General features: G+C 46.3%; 1 protein-coding gene and 1 long non-coding RNA gene across 6 annotated transcripts; both read right to left on the bottom strand.

The window, feature by feature from the left end:
- Window positions 1-3: 3 nt before the first annotated feature.
- On the bottom strand, window positions 4-20,643 carry nup50 (nucleoporin 50). Of its 5 annotated transcripts, none has more exons than XM_042315886.1 (8): window positions 20,483-20,642; window positions 19,499-19,581; window positions 11,296-11,379; window positions 10,435-10,654; window positions 6,200-6,868; window positions 4,001-4,082; window positions 2,889-3,009; window positions 4-598 (listed from the first exon to the last, which is right to left on the bottom strand). In XM_042315886.1, the coding sequence occupies exons 2-8, from the start codon at window positions 19,565-19,567 to the stop codon at window positions 341-343; spliced, it is 1,503 nt and encodes a 500-aa protein (XP_042171820.1). In that variant the 5' UTR covers window positions 19,568-19,581; window positions 20,483-20,642; the 3' UTR covers window positions 4-340. The 5 variants fall into 5 exon arrangements, with proteins under 5 accessions (XP_042171820.1, XP_042171819.1, XP_042171821.1 ...); XM_042315885.1 differs by having other exon boundaries at window positions 11,296-11,400; XM_042315887.1 differs by having other exon boundaries at window positions 4-540; window positions 2,891-3,009; window positions 11,296-11,400; window positions 20,483-20,641.
- LOC121845143 lies at window positions 19,061-19,502 on the bottom strand. The gene is made up of 2 exons (XR_006082393.1): window positions 19,396-19,502; window positions 19,061-19,348 (listed from the first exon to the last, which is right to left on the bottom strand). It is a non-coding gene; the product is annotated as an uncharacterized LOC121845143 (long non-coding RNA).
- Window positions 20,644-21,428: the final 785 nt, after the last annotated feature.

The raw sequence follows: 21,428 nt of genomic DNA on the forward strand, positions 1-21,428 counted from the left end.
GGTACAGGACTGGCCCTGGGTGGAGGGGTACAGGACTGGCCCTGGGGTGGAGGGGTACAGGACTGGCCCTGGGGTGGAGGGGCTAGGGATACAGGACTGGCCCTGGGGTGGAGGTGCTAGGGGTACAGGACTGGCCCTGGGGTGGAGGGGTACAGGACTGGCCCTGGGGTGGAGGGGTACAGGACTGGCCCTGGGATGGAGGGGTACAGGACTGGCCCTGGGGTGGAGGGGTACAGGACTGGCCCTGGGGTGGAGGGGTACAGGACTGGCCCTGGGGTTAGTTGATAGGCAGAAGGGTGGAGTGGGGGCAGCCTGTACCACCCTCCAGGGGGCTCGTCCTCTAAGCTTTCTTCTCCTCCAGTATGTTGTGCAGTTCATCAGCGTCCTCTGCTGTTTTGACCCTGATGAGCATGGCGACAGGGTTGGTAGGGTTGTTGTGGTCCACGACAGGGTTAGGAACACACATCACCATCACGTTGTTCTTTCCCATCCTGGAACAGAGTATGGAGGGCTGGACCAGGATGTTCAACAGGATGTTACCTGGAGGAGAGGGGGGTGTTATTGATGAGGGCTGGACCAGGATGTTCAACAGGATGTTGAATAAACCTGGTAAGGTTTAGTAAGGATTAATGCAGCAAGGTTTAATAAGGCTTAATGCAGCACGGTTTATTAAGGCTTAATGCAGATTAAGGTTTAATAAGGTTTAATAAGGTTTAATAAGGTTTAATAAGGTTTAATAAGGTTTAATGCAGTAAGGTTTAATAAGGTTTAATAAGGCTTAATGCATTAAGGTTTAATAAGGCTTAATGCGGTAAGGTTTAATAAGGTTTAATAAGGCTTAATAAGGCTTAATGCGGTAAGGTTTAATAAGGCTTAATGCAGTAAGGTTTAATAAGGATTAATGCAGTAAGGTTTATTAAGGCTTAATGCAGCACGGTTTAATAAGGATTAATGCAGTAAGGTTTAATAAGGCTTAATAAGGCTTAATGCAGTAAGGTTTATTAAGGCTTAATGCAGTAAGGTTTATTAAGGATTAATGCAGTAAGGTTTAATAAGGTTTAATAAGGTTTAATGCAGTAAGGTTTAATAAGGTTTAATAAGGATTAATGCAGTAAGGTTTAATAAGGTTTAATAAGGTTTAATAAGGCTTAATGCAGTAAGGTTTAATAAGGTTTAATAAGGTTTAATGCAGCACGGTTTAATAAGGTTTAATAACATACCCAGGTTGGTGTCAGCGGTCTCTAGATAAGGTTTAATCAGGTTTAATAACATACCCAGGTTGGTGTCAGCGGTCTCTAGATAAGGTTTAATAACATACCCAGGTTGGTGTCAGCGGTCTCTAGATAAGGTTTAAATCAGGTTTAATAACATACCCAGGTTGGTGTCAGCGGTCTCTAGATAAGGTTTAATAACATACCCAGGTTGGTGTCAGCGGTCTCTAGATAAGGTTTAATAACATACCCAGGTTGGTGTCAGTGGTCTCTAGATAAGGTTTAAATCAGGTTTAATAACATACCCAGGTTGGTGTCAGCGGTCTCTAGATAAGGTTTAATCAGGTTGAATAACATACCCAGGTTGGTGTCAGCGGTCTCTAGATAAGGTTTAATAACATACCCAGGTTGGTGTCAGCGGTCTCTAGATAAGGTTTAATAACATACCCAGGTTGGTGTCAGCGGTCTCTCTAAGGATCAGGTTTAATAACATACCCAGGTTGGTGTCAGCGGTCTCTAGATAAGGTTTAATAACATACCCAGGTTGGTGTCAGCGGTCTCTAGATAAGGTTTAATAACATACCCAGGTTGGTGTCAGTGGTCTCTAGATAAGGTTTAATAACATACCCAGGTTGGTGTCAGTGGTCTCTGGATAAGGTTTAATCAGGTTTAATAACATACCCAGGTTGGTGTCAGCGGTCTCTAGATAAGGTTTAATAAGGATTAATAACATACCCAGGTTGGTGTCAGTGGTCTCTAGATAAGGTTTAATAACATACCGTGGTTGGTGTCAGTGGTCTCTAGATAAGGTTTAATAACATACCGTGGTTGGTGTCAGCGGTCTCTAGATAAGGTTTAATAACATACCCAGGTTGGTGTCAGTGGTCTCTAGATAAGGTTTAATAAGGTTGAATAACATACCCAGGTTGGTGTCAGTGGTCTCTAGATAAGGTTTAATAAGGTTGAATAACATACCCAGGTTGGTGTCAGCGGTCTCTGGATAAGGTTAAATAACATACCCAGGTTGGTGTCAGCGGTCTCTGGATAAGGTTAAATAACATACCCAGGTTGGTGTCAGCGGTCTCTGGATAAGGTTAAATAACATACCCAGGTTGGTGTCAGCGGTCTCTGGATAAGGTTAAATAACATACCCAGGTTGGTGTCAGCGGTCTCTGGATAAGGTTAAATAACATACCCAGGTTGGTGTCAGCGGTCTCTGGATAAGGTTAAATAACATACCCAGGTTGGTGTCAGTGGTCTCTGGATAAGGTTAAATAACATACCCAGGTTGGTGTCAGCGGTCTCTGGATAAGGTTAAATAACATACCCAGGTTGGTGTCAGCGGTCTCTGGATAAGGTTAAATAACATACCCAGGTTGGTGTCAGCGGTCTCTGGATAAGGTTTAATAACATACCCAGGTTGGTGTCAGCGGTCTCTGGATAAGGTTAAATAACATACCCAGGTTGGTGTCAGCGGTCTCTAGATAAGGTTAAATAACATACCCAGGTTGGTGTCAGCGGTCTCTGGATAAGGTTTAATAACATACCCAGGTTGGTGTCAGCGGTCTCTAGATAAGGTTAAATAACATACCCAGGTTGGTGTCAGCGGTCTCTAGATAAGGTTAAATAACATACCCAGGTTGGTGTCAGCGGTCTCTGGATAAGGTTAAATAACATACCCAGGTTGGTGTCAGCGCGGACTAGCAGCTGTGTCTTTCCGTCTGAGGTGGTTTTCAGATGCAGCGTTCCAACTCCCTTCTCCTTGAACTCAGTCTCTTTCTTATAGAACAGTTTACACCTGGAACACACGACTAACGTCAAGTTCATCGTTTGGAAGAAACCCATTTCTGAAAAATACTGGACGTGTGTAACAAATACAAAAGCATTGAATTAATTTACAGTTTTATTTACTTTATTTTCATAAAGCATAAGAATAATTGTACAATTCTAATATAGTCAGTCTTTTCCAGCGAGTTGAAAAAGGTCTTGAAGCAACACACAGGTGAAATATAACACTGCAAGAGCGTCTGTCAACCGTGAGCCATAATGCATCCCATAATGCATCCCATAATGCATCCCATAATGCATCCCATAATGCATCCCATAATGCATCCCATAATGCATCCCATAATAGATCCCATAATACATCCCATAATGCATCCCATAATGCATCCCATAATGCATCCCATAATGCATCCCATAATGCATCCCATAATGCATCCCATAATGCATCCCATAATGCATCCCATAATGCATCCCATAATAGATCCCATAATGCATCCCATAATGCATCCCATAATAGATCCCATAATGCATCCCATAATAGCATCCCATAATGCATCCCATAATGCATCCCATAATAGATCCCATAATGCATCCCATAATGCAATGCATCCCATAATGCATCCCATAATGCATCCCATAATGCATCCCATAATAATAGCATCCCCATCCCATAATGCATCCCCATAATGCATCCCATAATGCATCCCATAATGCATCCCATAATGCATCCCATAATGCATCCCATAATGCATCCCATAATGCATCCCATAATGCATCCCATAATGCATCCCATAATGCATCCCATAATGCATCCCATAATGCATCCCATAATACATCCCATAATACATCCCATAATGCATCCCATAATGCATCCCATAATGCATCCCATAATACATCCCATAATACATCCCATAATACATCCCATAATACATCCCATAGGATAATTCGAAGACAGATCCTACAGATGTATAGAGCCATATACTTTTCTGTAAAAGGAGACCTACTTTTTGGAGTAGAACGCGTCAGTCTCCTTAATCTCCTGGACTTCCACTTTGGGAGGTTCATCCGACTCCTCCCCGTTTCCATCTACGGGAGGACAAGGAAGAGACGGACGTTATGAAGAGCAACACTGTGTTTTAGTCTCTGATAACCAACTGGACAGATGAAACAAAAACATACGGCCTAAATCCACTTTACACTAAGAATATTTACAAAATACACTATTTATGACCTTACATGTGAGAGATTTAAATCACTGGGATTAAAAACCTGAATTTGAGATTTTATAGAGGTTTAATCTGGGATTAAAAATGTTGAATGTGATATCTAAGAGGTTTCATCTCAGGGATTAAAAACCTGAATGTGAGATCTAATAGAGGTTTAATCTGGGATTAAAAACCCAAATGTGAGTATGTTGTCTATCCCTAACAGCACCATATCACCAGGTAACATTCTGAGTATGTTGTCTAGCAGCACCATATCACCAGGTAACATTCTGAGTATGTTGTCTAACAGCACCATATCACCAGGTAACATTCTGAGTATGTTGTCTAACAGCACCATATCACCAGGTAACATTCTGAGTATGTTGTCTAACAGCACCATATCACCAGGTAACATTCTGAGTATGTTGTCTAGCAGCACCATATCACCAGGTAACATTCTGAGTATGTTGTCTATCAGCACCATATCACCAGGTAACATTCTGAGTATGTTGTCTAACAGCACCATATCACCAGGTAACATTCTGAGTATGTTGTCTAGCAGCACCATATCACCAGGTAACATTCTGAGTATGTTGTCTAACAGCACCATATCACCAGGTAACATTCTGAGTATGTTGTCTCTCACTAACAGCACCATATCACCAGGTAACATTCTGAGTATGTTGTCTAGTAGCACCATATCACCAGGTAACATTCTGAGTATGTTGTCTAACAGCACCATATCACCAGGTAACATTCTGAGTATGTTGTCTCTCACTAACAGCACCATATCACCAGGTAACATTCTGAGTATGTTGTCTCTCACTAACAGCACCATATCACCAGGTAACATTCTGAGTATGTTGTCTAACAGCACCATATCACCAGGTAACATTCTGAGTATGTTGTCTCATAACAGCACCATATCACCAGGTAACATTCAGGAGTATGTTGTCTCTCACTAACAGCACCATATCACCAGGTAACATTCTGAGTATGTTGTCTAACAGCACCATATCACCAGGTAACATTCTGAGTATGTTGTCTAGCAGCACCATATCACCAGGTAACATTCTGAGTATGTTGTCTAACAGCACCTAGCAGCACCATATCACCAGGTAACATTCTGAGTATGTTGTCTAACAGCACCATATCACCAGGTAACATTCTGAGTATGTTGTCTCACTAACAGCACCATATCACCAGGTAACATTCTGAGTATGTTGTCTAACAGCACCATATCACCAGGTAACATTCTGAGTATGTTGTCTCTCACTAACAGCACCATATCACCAGGTAACATTCTGAGTATGTTGTCTAACAGCACCATATCACCAGGTAACATTCTGAGTATGTTGTCTCTCACTAACAGCACCATATCACCAGGTAACATTCTGAGTATGTTGTCTCTCACTAACAGCACCATATCACCAGGTAACATTCTGAGTATGTTGTCTAGCACTAACAGCACCATATCACCAGGTAACATTCTGAGTATGTTGTCTCTCACTAACAGCACCATATCACCAGGTAACATTCTGAGTATGTTGTCTATCACTAGCAGCACCATATCACCAGGTAACATTCTGAGTATGTTGTCTAGCAGCACCATATCACCAGGTAACATTCTGAGTATGTTGTCTAGCAGCACCATATCACCAGGTAACATTCTGAGTATGTTGTCTAGCAGCACCATATCACCAGGTAACATTCTGAGTATGTTGTCTAACAGCACCATATCACCAGGTAACATTCTGAGTATGTTGTCTCTCACTAACAGCACCATATCACCAGGTAACATTCTGAGTATGTTGTCTAGCAGCACCATATCACCAGGTACCCTACATACATAACACCTTCCATATCGTACCTGTTGTCTAACAGCACCATATCACCAGGTACCCTACATACATAACACCTTCCATACCGTACCTGTTGTCTAACAGCACCATATCACCAGGTACCCTACATACATACATAACACCTTCGATATCGTACCTGTGGTCTGGGTGGGGGCAGCCTCCGCTTTGGCCCCACTGAAGGAGAAGGCAGGAGGAGCAGCGCCTCCAAACAGGGAGGAGGAGGAGACACTAGGAGCTCCTCCGGTGCTCAGAGACCCCAATACTGAGCTGTTCCCCTTCTGGCCCAAGCTAAAGCTGATGCCAGCGGGGATCGGAGCGGCTGAGCTGTCCCCCGGGGCCGTAGCGCTGCCGTCCTTGTCCTTACTGAAGGAGAACACCGGCACCGTGGCGGTCGAGCCGGCGGCGCTAGAGGAGGGTGGTGGTGGTGTACTGACTGCCCGCTTCTCCTCTGGTTCCTCTGCTCTGCTACTGCTCTCTGAGCCTCCGTCCGCCACCACAGCAACTCCAGTCACAGCTCCAGTCCCTCCACTCCCTCCGTACTTCTTATCGATGCTGGCCAGGTGCTTTTCATAGTCCCTGAAGATGGGGTTTAGGTCACAGAGAGGGTTTCCGTTGACGTGCTTGGTGATCCAGTCCCTGACAGAGCAGTTGAGAGCTGTGAGCTGCCTACTGTATTCCTGGTTGTTACCGCTGTTAGAGGAGAGAGAGGAGCTGAGAGACCGACTGGAAACCGCGGGGGAGGACCCATTAGACTGCTGCCCTGTGATGACAGCACTGGAGGAGGGGCCGCTGAATGTTAATGAACCTAGGAGAGGAGGAGGAGGGGGGAGGAAGAGAGGGGATAGAGGAGAGGAGGAGAGGGGAGGAGGAGAGGGATAGAGGGGAGGAGGATAGGGGATAGAAGAGAGGAGGAGAGGAGGAGGAGGGGAGGAGGAGAGGGGATAGAAGAGAGGAGGAGAAGGGATAGAGGAGAGGAGGGATAGAGGAGAGGAGGAGAGGGGATAGAGGAGAGGAGGAGAGGGGAGAGAAGAGAGGAGGAGAAGGGATAGAGGAGAGGAGGGATAGAGGAGAGGAGGAGAGGGGATAGAGGAGGAGAGGGGATAGAGGGGAGGAGGAGAGGGGATAGAAGAGAGGAGGAGAAGGGATAGAAGAGAGGAGGAGAAGGGATAGAGGAGAGGAGGGATAGAGGAGAGAGGAGAGGGGATAGAGGAGAGGAGGAGAGGGGATAGAGGAGAGGAGGAGAGGGGATAGAGGAGAGGAGGAGAGGGGATAGAGGGGGAGGAGGAGAGGGAATAGAGGAGAGGAGGAGAGGGGATAGAGGAGAGGAGGAGAGGGGATAGAGGAGAGGAGGAGAGGGGATAGAGGAGAGGAGGAGAGGGGATAGAGGGGAGGAGGAGGGGGATAGAGGGAGGAGGAGGGGGATAGAGGGGAGAGGAGGAGAGGGATAGAGGAGAGGAGGGAGGGGATAGAGGGGGGGAGGAGGGGGATAGAGGGGAGGAGGAGGGGGATAGAGGGGAGGAAGAGAGGAGGAGGGGGATAGAGGGGAGGAGGAGGGGGATAGGAGGGGGATAGAGGGGAGGAGGAAGTGGGGTAGAGGGGAGGAGGAGGGGGGATAGAGGGGAGGAGGAGGTGAAGAGAGAACGAGAATGTAAACGTTCCAGCAGAGAGAGAAGCTGTGACACCTCACAGTAGCCTTAAGGCTTCAGCGTGAGTCTCCTGGCGCCTAGCAACACAACGACTGTGTTGCCATACCTTCCTCCTTCGCTTGAATAACAAGAAGGGGGAAAAGGGCAATAGTACCGTTTGTCCATCTTGAGATGCCGTAGCTGGTAAACACTTCCTCAAAATAACTCAAGAAATATATATTTCTCCATCTGACTAGGATGTTTGGTGCAAGTATTTCTCAAGTGAAAAGATTTGCATGAAAAGTAGCCTATCATTGAATGACAAAACAGATCTATGAAGAATCATGCCGAAGACCAAAACATCACAAAATGGCGTCATCATAAATGGACAAACTGTTTCAGATGGGAAGCCTGCGGACGCCCGCAGTATGCCCTGTGCTTCAGATGGGAAGCCTGCAGACGCCCGCAGTATGCCCTATGTTTCAGATGGGAAGCACGCGGACGCCCGCAGTATGCCCTGTGTTTCAGATGGGAAGCACGCGGACGCCCGCAGTATGCCCTGTGCTTCAGATGGGAAGCCTGCGGACGCCCGCAGTATGCCCTGTGCTTCAGATGGGAAGCCTGCAGACGCCCGCAGTATGCCCTGTGTTTCAGATGGGAAGCCTGCAGACGCCCGCAGTATGCCCTGTGTTTCAAATGGGAAGCCTGCGGACGCCCGCAGTATGCCCTGTCTTTCAGATGGGAAGCCTGCAGACGCCCGCAGTATGCCCTGTGTTTCAAATGGGAAGCCTGCGGACGCCCGCAGTATGCCCTGTGTTTCAGATGGGAAGCCTGCGGACGCCCACAGTATGCCCTGTGCTTCAGATGGGAAGCACGCGGACGCCCGCAGTATGCCCTGTGCTTCAGATGGGAAGCACGCGGACGCCCGCAGTATGCCCTGTGTTTCAGATGGGAAGCACGCGGACGCCCGCAGTATACCCTGTGTTTCAGATGGGAAGCCTGCGGACGCCCGCAGTATGCCCTGTGTTTCAGATGGGAAGCCTGCGGATGCCCGCAGTATGCCCTGTGTTTCAGATGGGAAGCCTGCGGATGCCCGCAGTATGCCCTGTGTTTGACGGTAGAGAAGAAGAGCTGTGTGGCTGTGACAGCACCACACAGAGCGAGAGACGGAGAACGAGCACGTCCTAGACTGACTACTGGAGCATTTCTGTTCTGTCATTCTGCCCTCAGGCACCACACTGGGAGAGGAGCTGACACACACAGCGAACCCCACTGACTCAGCTCCATTATCCTGTAATATCAGATCCACAGAGGGAACCCCACTGACTCAGCTCCATTAACCTGTAATATCAGATCCACAGAGGGAACCCCACTGCGGATTCAGCTCCATTATCCTCATACCAGATCCACAGAGGGAACCCCACAGATTCAGCTCCATTATCCTGTAATTCAGATGGGAACCCCCCCACTGGATCAGCCCCATTATGCCCTCATACCAGATCCACAGATGCGGGAACCCCACTGATTCAGCTCCATTATCCTGTAATACCAGATCCCAGAGGGAACCCCACTATTGCCCTCCTGTAATTCAGATCCACAGAGGGAACCCCACTGATCAGCTCCACCTGTAATATGAACCCCCTGTAATTTCAGATCCACAGAGGGAACCCCACTGATTCAGCTCCATTATGCCCTGTAATACCAGATCCACAGAGGGAACCCCACTGATTGCCCATTATGCCCTGTGTCCACAGAGGGAACCCCACTGATTCAGCTCCATTATGCCCTGTGTTTACCAGATCCACAGAAGAACCCCAGCTGTTCAGCTCCATTACAGCACCACCAGATCCACAGAGGGAACACGTTCAGACTCCACTACTGGAGCATTTCTGTTCTGTCATTCTGCCCTCAGCTCCATTATCCTGGGAATACCAGATCCACAGAGGGAACCCCACTGATTCAGCTCCATTATCCTGTAATACCAGATCCACAGAGGGAACCCCACTGATTCAGCTCCATTATCCTGTAATACCAGATCCACAGAGGGAACCCCACTGATTCAGCTCCATTATCCTAATACCAGATCCACAGAGGGAACCCCACAGATTCAGCTCCATTATCCTGTAATACCAGATCCACAGAGGGAACCCCACTGATTCAGCTCCATTATCCTCATACCAGATCCACAGAGGGAAACCCACTGATTCAGCTTCATTACCCTGTAATACCAGATCCACAGAGGGAACCCCACTGATTCAGCTCCATTAACCTGTAATACCAGATCCACAGAGGGAACCCCACTGATTCAGCTCCATTAACCTGTAATACCAGATCCACAGAGGGAACCCCACTGATTCAGCTCCATTATCCCACAGAGGGAACCCCACTGATTCAGCTCCATTATCCTGTAATACCAGATCCACAGAGGGAAACCCACTGATTCAGCTCCATTATCCTCATACCAGATCCACAGAGGAAACCCCACTGATTCAGCTCCATTAACCTGTAATAGCAGATCCACAGAGGAAACCCCACTGATTCAGCTCCATTAACCTGTAATACCAGATCCACAGAGGAAACCCCACTGATTCAGCTCCATTAACCTGTAATAGCAGATCCCGCTCAACAATGGAGGATTTTCAACTCGCTTTCACAAGTTATCCTATCGGACTTGCACATTAATTGATCGGACTTGCACATTAACTGTACAACGGGTTCCCACCCCCCCAAACAATCCGTCTCTTACCTGGTGTGGTGGTCTTGGTGGCAGTAGGCGAGGTGAACCCGGTGAGGGCTGGAGTGACAGGTTTGCCACTGTTCCCATTGGACAGCCCAGACAGGGGTTTAAACCCTACCCCATTCCCGAACCCGGAGAAGGCTGTGATCCCCTCAGCGGCTGGCCCGGTTCCCGATGTAGGGGCCAGGGAGAACCCTTTAAACACTTTGACTGCTCCTCCACTCTGCCCCTGTAGGCAGAAAACACAAGAAGGAAACGGGATTCACTAGGGAACTGGATGCTTCCATCTCCCTCCATTAGGCTAAAACATCACTGGAGGGGTCTCTTTAAAAAGAGTCCTGGCATCCAAGTAAGCAAGTACTGCTTGCCTTGGGTTAATGTAAAGCAGGAAGGAAGGAAGGAAGGAAGGAAGGAAGGAAGGAAGCACTGCTTGCCTTGGGTTAATGTAAAGCTGGAAGGAAGGAAGGAAGGAAGGAAGGAAGGAAGTACTGCTTGCCTTGGGTTAATGTAAAGCTGGAAGGAAGGAAGGAAGGAAAGAAGGAAGGAAGGAAGGAAGGAAGGAAGGAAGGAAGGAAGGAAGGAAGGAAGGAAGGAAGGAAGGAAGGAAGGAAGGAAGACAACAGCTAGTCACACACACACAGACAGCATGCATGCTAGTGCCCTTGGGCGTTGGTTAGTCAGTCAGGTAGCCTACGTCACCTAGGTCAACAGCTAGTCACACAGAGACAGACAGCATGCATGCTAGTGCCCTTGGGCGTTGGTTAGTCAGTCAGGTAGCCTACGTCACCTAGGTCAACAGCTAGTCACACACACACAGACAGCATGCATGCTAGTGCCCTTGGGCGTTGGTTAGTCAGTCAGGCAGCCTACCTCTGAACCAGCAGCACGACGCTTGGCCTTCTTGATGGGCCTGCTCTTCATCACATCATCACTAGCGATGGAAAATGTCCCTGCCTGATGAACACCATCAGAACACTATTAGAAATAGGATCAAATATGTACAGCACATCCTTACTCTGCTATATAGTCCAGGTAATATGTACAGCACATCCTTACTCTGCTATATAGTCCAGGTAATATGTACAGCACATCCTTACTCTGCTATATAGTCCAGGTAATATGTACCACACATCCTTACCCTGCTATATAGTCCAGGTAATATGTACAGCACATCCTTACTCTGCTATATAGTCCAGGTAATATGTACAGCACATCCTTACTCTGCTATATAGTCCAGGTAATATGTACAGCACATCCTTACTCTGCTATATAGTCCAGGTAATATGTACCACACATCCTTACTCTGCTATATAGTCCAGGTAATATGTACAGCACATCCTTACTCTGCTATATAGTCCAGGTAATATGTACAGCACATCCTTACTCTGCTATATAGTCCAGGTAATATGTACCACACATCATTTATTTATTTTATTTTTATTTCACTTTTATTTAACCAGGTAGGTCAGTTGAGAACAAGTTCTCATTTACAACTGCGACCTGGCCAAGATAAAGCAAAGCAGTGCGACACAAACAACAACACAGAGTTACATGTGGAATAAACAAGCGTACAGTCAATAACACAATAGAAAAAAAATAAAGTCTATATACAGTGTGTGCAAATGGCGTGAGGTGATAAGGCCATAAATAGGCCATAGTGGCGAAATAATTACAGTTTAGCAAATTAACACTGGAGTGATAGATGATGTGCAAGTAGAGATACAGTGGTGCAAAAGAGCAGACAACTAAATAAAAACAAAATGGGGATGAGGTAGGTAGATTGGGTGGGCTATTTACAGATGGGCTATGTACAGCTGTTAGCTGCTCTGATAGCTGATGTTTAAAGTTAGAGAGGGAGATATAAGTCTCCAGCTTCAGCGATTTTTGCAATTCGTTCCAGTCACAGGCAGCAGAGAACTGGAAGAACTGGCTTTGGGGATGACCAGTGAGATATACCTGCTGGAGAGCGTGCTACGGGTGGGTGTTGTTATCGTGACCAGTGAACTGAGATAAGGCAGAGCTTTACCTAGCATGGACTTGTAGATGACCTGGAGCCAGTGGGTTTGGCGACGAATATGTAGCGAGGGCCAGCCAACTAGAGCATACAGGTCGCAGTGGTGGGTGGTATAAGGGGCTTTGGTGACAAAACGGATGGCACTGTGATATACTGCATCCAGTTTGCTGACTAGAGTATTGGAAGCTATTTTGTAGATGATGTCGCCGAAGTCGTGGGTCGGTAGGATAGTCAGTTTTAAAAGGGTAAGTTTGGCGGCGTGAGTGAAGGAGGCTTTGTTTGCGAAATAGAAAGCCGATTCTAGATTTGATTTTGGATTGGAGATGTTTAATGTGAGTCTGGAAGGAGAGTTTACAGTCTAACCAGACACCTAGGTACTTATAGTTGTTCACATATTCTAGGTCAGAACGTCCAGAGTAGTGATGCTGGGTGGGTGCGGACAGCGAACGGTTGAAAAACATGCATTTGGTTTTACTAGCGTTTAAGAGCAGTTGGAGGCCACGGAAGGGGAGTTGTATGGCATTGAAGCTCGTCTGGAGGTTAGTTAACGCGGTGTCCAAAGAAGGGCTAGATGTATACAGAATGGTGTTGTCTGCGTAGAGGTGGATCAGGGTATCACCCGCAGCAAGAGCGACATCGTTGATATATACAGAGAAAAGAGTCAGCCCGAGAATTGAACCCTGTGGTACCCCCATAAAGACTTCCAGAGGTCCGGACAACAGGCCCTCCGATTTGACACACTGAACTCTGTCTGAGAAGGAGTTGGTGAACCAGGCGAGGCAGTCATTTGCGAACCAAGGCTACTGAGTCTGCCGATAAGAATATGGTGATTGACAAGAGTCGAAAGACTTGGCCAGGTCGATGAAGATGGCTGCACAGTATTGTCTTTTATCGATGGCGGTTATGATATCGTTTAGGACCTTGAGCGTGGCTGAGGTGCACCCATGACCGGCTCGGGAACCAGATTGCATAGCAGAGAAGGTACGGTGGGATTCGAAATGGTCGGTGATCTGTTTGTTAAGTTGGCTTTCGAAGACTTTAGAAAGGCAGGGCAGGATGGATATAGGTCTGTAACAGTTTGGGTCTAGAGGCAGGGCAGGATGGATATAGGTCTGTAGTAACAGTTTGGGTCTAGAGGCAGGGCAGGATGGATATAGGTCTGTAACAGTTTGGGTCTAGAGGCAGGGCAGGATGGATATAGGTCTGTAACAGTTTGGGTCTAGAGGCAGGGCAGGATGGATATAGGTCTGTAGGTCAGTTTGGGTCTAGAGGCAGGGCAGGATGGATATAGGTCTGTAACAGATTTGGGTCTAGAGGCAGGGCAGGATGGATATAGGTCTGTAACAGTTTGGGTCTAGAGGCAGGGCAGGATGGATATAGGTCTATAACAGGTCTGTAACAGTTTGGGTCTAGAGGCAGGGCAGGATGGATATAGGTCTGTAACAGTTTGGGTCTAGAGGCAGGGCAGGATGGATATAGGTCTGTAACAGTTTGGGTCTAGAGGCAGGGCAGGATGGATATAGGTCTGTAACAGTTTGGGTCTAGAGGCAGGGCAGGATGGATATAGGTCTGTAACAGGATGGATATAGGTCTATAGCAGTTTGGGTCTAGAGGCAGGGCAGGATGGATATAGGTCTGTAACAGTTTGGGTCTAGAGGCAGGGCAGGATGGATATAGGTCTGTAACAGTTTGGGTCTAGAGGCAGGGCAGGATGGATATAGGTCTGTAACAGTCTAGAGGTAGGGCAGGATGGATATAGGTCTATAGCAGTTTGTGTCTAGAGGCAGGGCAGGATGGATATAGGTCTATAGCAGTTTGTGTCTAGAGGCAGGGCAGGATGGATATAGGTCTATAGCAGTTTGGGTCTAGAGGCAGGGCAGGATGGATATAGGTCTATAGCAGTTTGGGTCTAGAGGCAGGGCAGGATGGATATAGGTCTATAGCAGTTTGGGTCTAGAGGCAGGGCAGGATGGATATAGGTCTGTAACAGTTTGGGTCTAGAGGCAGGGCAGGATGGATATAGGTCTGTAACAGTTTGGGTCTAGAGGCAGGGCAGGATGGATATAGGTAACAGTTTGGGCAGGGGCAGGATGGATATAGGTCTGTAACAGTTTGGGTCTAGAGGCAGGGCAGGATGGATATAGGTCTGTAACAGTTTGGGTCTAGAGGCAGGGCAGGATGGATATAGGTCTGTAACAGTTTGGGTCTAGAGGCAGGGCAGGATGGATATAGGTCTGTAACAGTTTGGGTCTAGAGTGTCATCCCCTTTGAAGATATAGGTCTGTAACAGTTTGGGTGAGAGGCAGGGCAAGGATTTGACATAGGTTTTGTAACAGTAGTAGAGTGTTAACAGTTTGGTCTAGGGCAGGGGGCTAAGGCAGGGCAGGATGGATATAGGTCTGTAACAGTTTGGGTCTAACCAGGATGGATATAGGTAGTAAGCAGTTTGGGGCTAAGGCAGGGCAGGATGGATAAGGTCTGTAACCGGGGCAGTTTGGGTCTAACCGCAGTAAGGTCTGTAACAGTTCGGGGCTAACCTCGTAACCGCAGTAACAGTTTGGGTCTAGAGGGGCAGGGCAGTTTGGAAGGTCTGTAACAGTTTGGGGGCTCGGGTCTAACCGCAGTAACTCGGGGCTAACCGCGTAACCGCAGTAAGGTCGGGGCTTAACCGCAGTAACTCAGTTTGGGTCTAGAGGCAAGGGGGCAGTAACTAGAGGCAGGGCAGGAATATAAGGTCGCGTAACAGTTAACCGCATTAACTCGGGGCTAACCGCAGTAACTCTAGAGGCAACCGGATAACCGCAGTAACTCTAGGGGCAACCGCAGTAACTGGGGCTAACCGCAGTAACTCGGGCCAACATTGAATCGCAAGGGCTCTTTGGCAACCGCAGTAACTCGGGGCTAACCGCAGTAACTCGGGGCTAACCGCAGTAACTCGGGGGGCTGACCTCGTAACCGTAGTAACTCGGGGCTAAAGTCGTAACAGTAGTAACTCGGGGCTAACCGCGTAACCGTAGTAACTCGGGGCTAACCTCGTAATCGTAGTCACTTGGGGCTCACCCCGTAACTGTAGTAACTTGGGGCTAACCGCGTAACCATAGTAACCCGGGGCTAACCGTGTAACTGACGGTTATAGATGAAGACCTTCATGAAAATAATCAGTAAAAAATCTATTAAAAAACGGCTGACTGAAGACGGGGCCGATCATTCGTGCGGATGAGTCCGTTTCTATAGTAACATGGCCTTAAACATGATGAAACTGTTGCTCCTTGCTGAAACTAGCAACAAATAATTATTCGGTTCCCACAATGCAGCAGCAGCACACATGTAGTTATGAAATAGAATGAATAGAACAGGCTTGGAACCTCTAACCCTGGTAATATGACTGGTAAATAGAATGAATAGAACAGGCTTGGAACCTCTAACCCTGGTAAATAGAATGAATAGAACAGGCTTGGAACCTCTAACCCTGGTAAATAGAATGAATAGAACCTCTAACCCTGGTAATATGACTGGTAAATAGAATGAATAGAACCTCTAACCCTGGTAAATATGACTGAACCTCTAAATAGAATGAATAGAACCTCTAACCCTGGTAAATGACTGGTAAATAGAATGAATAGAACCTCTAACCCTGGTAAATGACTGGTAAATAGAATGAATAGAACCTGTAAGTAATATGACTTGAATGAACCTCTAACCCTGGTAATATGACTGGTAAATAGAATGAATAGAACCTCTAACCCTGGTAAATAGAATGAATAGAACAGGCTTGGAACCTCTAACCCTGGTAATATGACTGGTAAATAGAACGAATAGAACAGGCTTGGAACCTCTAACCCTGGTAATATGACTGGTAAACTCATGGCTGCCTGGTATTGTGATGCAATCATTTCCATGGTAATGTAGAATGTTTATTCAAATGATGTTCACTGATGTGGCTCAAACAATGAAATGTATTATTTGTAACGTCTGTAGAGTTGAATCAACAAATAACAGCACAGGGTACACTTCCTGCTTTTACTTCCTGCTTTTACTTCCTGCTTTGCTCCAAGGTAAAAAAAAAACAAGGTTACAACAACGTAATAACTCCCATCAGGAAGCATTTGAAAATAAAACAAATTCATGGGACCAGCTCAGTTGGGAAAACTACTAGCGCCGTTGCTAATTAGCAACGCCGGTCCCATGAATCGCCAAATTATGGGATATTAGAACACCTCTGTCTTATTAACCTTGTAATCTTCAGCCTAGACGTTAGCTAGCTGGCTAGATGGTTGTCTCTTTTTTCACATTAGCTTCAATGCTATTTTATTTCCTTACCAACCTCATGATCTGTTTCAGACAGCTTGCCTTCTGCCGAGGCAGCGTGGCACCAATACCTGAGCTGATCACATGGTTGATTCAGAGAGGTAGAACCTCAAACATTATTGTGAAGCCGGTGTCTTTAACCTTCAAATATTATAACCTAGCTTTACTCCTATGGGGACACTCAACATGGCCGCCAGTCCTCCCATTATGCCAACGCCCGTTCTAGTCATTCTATTTCTATGGCAGCAGATGCAGCAGAGGAGGGGAGAAAATGTGTGTTTAATTTTTTTTTTTAACTCATAAAATAAAACTAACTCATACGTAGACTGCTGTCATTTTGCTGGCTACCGTCACTGAAGGCCTATCCAACCAGCTCTCTAGCTCCTGAGTAACCCTCTATACCAATCACTGAAGGCCTATCCAACCCCTCTATACCAATCACTGAAGGCCTATCCAACCCCCTCTATACCAATCACTAAAGGCCTATCCAACCCCCTCTATACCAATCACTGAAGGCCTATCCAACCCCTCTATACCAATCACTGAAGGCCTATCCAACCCCCTCTATACCAATCACTGAAGGCCTATCCAACCCCTCTATACCAATCACTGAAGGCCTATCCAACCCCTCTATACCAATCACTGAAGGCCTATCCAACCCCCTCTATACCAATCACTGAAGGCCTATCCAACCCCCTCTATACCAATCACTGAAGGCCTATCCAACCCCCTCTATACCAATCACTGAAGGCCTACCCAACCCCCTCTATACCAATCACTGAAGGCCTATCCAACCCCCTCTATACCAATCACTGAAGGCCTATCCAACCCCCTCTATACCAATCACTGAAGGCCCTATCCAACCCCTCTATACCAATCACTGAAGGCCAACCCAACCCCTCTATACCAATCACTGAAGGCCTATCCAACCCCTCCATACCAATCACTGAAGGCCTATCCAACCCCCTCCATACCAATCACTGAAGGCCTACCCAACCCCCTCCATACCAATCACTGAAGGCCTATCCAACCCCCTCTATACCAATCACTGAAGGCCTATCCAACCCCCTACCTATACCAATCACTGAAGGCCTATCCAACCCCTCTATACCAATCACTGAAGGCCTATCCAACCCCCTCTATACCAATCACTGAAGGCCTATCCAACCCCTCCATACCAATCACTGAAGGCCTATCCAACCCCTCTATACCAATCACTGAAGGCCTATCCAACCCCCTCTATACCAATCACTGAAGGCCTATCCAACCCCCTCTATACCAATCACTGAAGGCCTATCCAACCCCCTCTATACCAATCACTGAAGGCCTATCCAACCCCTCTATACCAATCACTGAAGGCCTATCCAACCCCCTCTATACCAATCACTGAAGGCCTATCCAACCCCTCTATACCAATCACTGAAGGCCTATCCAACCCCCTCTATACCAATCACTGAAGGCCAACCCCCTCTATACCAATCACTGAAGGCCAACCCAACCCCTCTATACCAATCACTGAAGGCCTACCCAACCCCCTCTATACCAATCACTGAAGGCCTATCCAACCCCCTCTATACCAATCACTGAAGGCCTACCCAACCCCCTCTATACCAATCACTGAAGGCCTATCCAACCCCTCTATACCAATCACTGAAGGCCTATCCAACCCCCTCTATACCAATCACTGAAGGCCTATCCAACCCCCTCTATACCAATCACTGAAGGCCTATCCAACCCCTCTATACCAATCACTGAAGGCCTATCCAACCCCTCTATACCAATCACTGAAGGCCTATCCAACCCCTCTATACCAATCACTGAAGGCCTATCCAACCCCCTATACCAATCACTGAAGGCCAACCCAACCCCTCTATACCAATCACTGAAGGCCTACCCAACCCCCTCTATACCAATCACTGAAGGCCTATCCAACCCCTCCATACCAATCACTGAAGGCCTATCCAACCCCCTCTATACCAATCACTGAAGGCCTATCCAACCCCTCTATACCAATCACTGAAGGCCTACCCAACCCCTCTATACCAATCACTGAAGGCCTATCCAACCCCCTCTATACCAATCACTGAAGGCCTACCCAACCCCCTCTATACCAATCACTGAAGGCCTACCCAACCCCCTCTATACCAATCACTGAAGGCCTACCCAACCCCCTCTATACCAATCACTGAAGGCCTACCCAACCCCTCTATACCAATCACTGAAGGCCTACCCAACCCCCTCTATACCAATCACTGAAGGCCTATCCAACCCCCTCCATACCAATCACTGAAGGCCTATCCAACCCCTCTATAGCAATCACTGAAGGCCTATCCAACCCCCTCTATACCAATCACTGAAGGCCTATCCAACCCCCTCTATACCAATCACTGAAGGCCTATCCAACCCCTCTATACCAATCACTGAAGGCCTATCCAACCCCTCTATACCAATCACTGAAGGCCTATCCAACCCCCTCTATACCAATCACTGAAGGCCAACCCAACCCCCTCTATACCAATCACTGAAGGCCTACCCAACCCCCTCTATACCAATCACTGAAGGCCTATCCAACCCCCTCTATACCAATCACTGAAGGCCTATCTATACCAATCACTGAAGGCCTATCCAACCAATCACTGAAGGCCAACCCAACCCCCTCTATACCAATCACTGAAGGCCTGTAAACTGTGTATTATTAGACAGACTATAGTAGTATCAGTGAGGCAGTAGAACCACAGTGCAGCAGCCAACCTCCTCTCCCTCATCCTCCTGATCCCAGTTCCGGTCAGTCAGCTCTTTGTCGGCAATCCTCTTCGCCATGGCAACGCTGCTCTCTGGTAGACAACACAAGAGATGAGTCAACACACACAAATGATTCAACGGTGGTCATTAATAACATACTTCAAAATGTCTCGTTATTTTTGTGAGTTTCAGTGGTTACATGATACAAGTATACTATAAACAAATACAATAAAACACTAGAGAATCTCAATAACAATATTTCAACATCTGGGACATTGGACGAACATAATTAACTACAGTAACTAGTTGATTAAGGTGAGTGCTTTTCCCCCTATGTCCTGTTGATGTAGTTAGTTATTATATTATATATATATATTATGTAGTTAGTTATGTAACACGTTGATACTGATTTAAAGTCACAAACTGTTGTACAAAGAGACAGAAAAGTGTAGGACAAAAGAAGAGGCCGTATTATGTGTTGTTGTTTAGTGAATAGTTATATCAACAGAGGTAACTGTAGCTTGCACCATTAGGATGTCGAAATGCCTGGTAGTAACTAGATGTACTACTAGTTAACTAAGTAACGTGACATATAATCCAGTACGTATTTTCTTTTCCGGCTCAGGATACTTTCGGCCAACCATCTGTGGGTGGATGTCCCTTCTCTTAATGTTAGGAAAACTAAATGTGTGTCAATATCAAAGACAATAGTAGTAACAACACGGGTTACTTATTTATCTAACAAGTTAGCTTGTTCGCTAACCAATTTAGCAGCTTGCTATTTTTTCGGCATGATATATGTGTTACCTTTTAGTCACACGTGGTGCAGAGTAACAGTAGAGTGTGTTTTGCGTGTTTAGCCTGGCCCTATAATGTGATTTATTCCAGGCTAGCTACAGTAGCACCACCATCAACAATATGAACATCTCCTGCTAGCTGTGTCGATCAACTAACTACTGCTCCGATGTTATTGAATATATAAAAGAAACATACCTTTTTTTTTCCCCCTTTTAATTAATTAAAATGTTCGATAACAACTGCCCTTTGATAGTAAATCAATTCCTAATGCTCCTAAACTTGGAATAATCGCTGGTTGTCCGATCAGCGGAGAAGAAGAGGCAAAGCGAGAGGTTTTACTCCGCCCATCGGAATTGTGATTTATGTTGTTGTGTGTGTGTGGGGTCAATGAGAGTGTAGAATTTGGTCGAGTTTAAAAATGTAATTTGCTACATGAGGTTTATTTGGTCGAATAAAAGTTTCAGTAATGTTTAGGCTGTTACGAATGCACTGATAAAAGTGGACGCACTTAACTATTTCGTGAACTTGATTCATAAAAAATGTATAAAACAACGAATTTTATGTTATTCGTATGTGTATCTGCCCTCTCATTGGCTAGAATGGTCCACGTGATCTCTCCCGGTCTATATACCGCAGACGACGTTTACACGCACACAATAATGCGATTATTATAGATAGGTTAATATAATAGTTCTATTAAAAATATTGACATGGTATGAAAGAAGAACGATTCTGTAATAATCCTGTTTACATAGTCACATCTGAAAAGGATATCTGATAGCGCTTATAAATGCAATCAAAATAAACGTTCTACCACACAGCCAACAATTTATTTTTGGGAAGCATATTTGATTCTGAGTTTGTATGTGAAAAAACGACTTCTAAGAAGCATAGATTCTGTTTTCAAACTCACTCCTGCTAAAGAGGGCTGTTCACTTGGCTGGCGCGAGCACATGCAGAGGTCAAATACACTTCTGGAATGACGATTGTGTTTCCACGACCTAATAATTCGAAAGATTGCTCAGAAAACCAGATGTTTTAATCGGAGTATGATTTTGACCGTACACTGATTAAGATAAAGATTAAAATAAACAGAGGAAGGTGTTTACATGACTATTTCATAATCCATTTAATAGCAAAG

Source organism: Oncorhynchus tshawytscha, unplaced genomic scaffold (genome assembly GCF_018296145.1).
Source record: "Oncorhynchus tshawytscha isolate Ot180627B unplaced genomic scaffold, Otsh_v2.0 Un_contig_7101_pilon_pilon, whole genome shotgun sequence".
Lineage (NCBI taxonomy): Eukaryota > Metazoa > Chordata > Actinopteri > Salmoniformes > Salmonidae > Oncorhynchus > Oncorhynchus tshawytscha.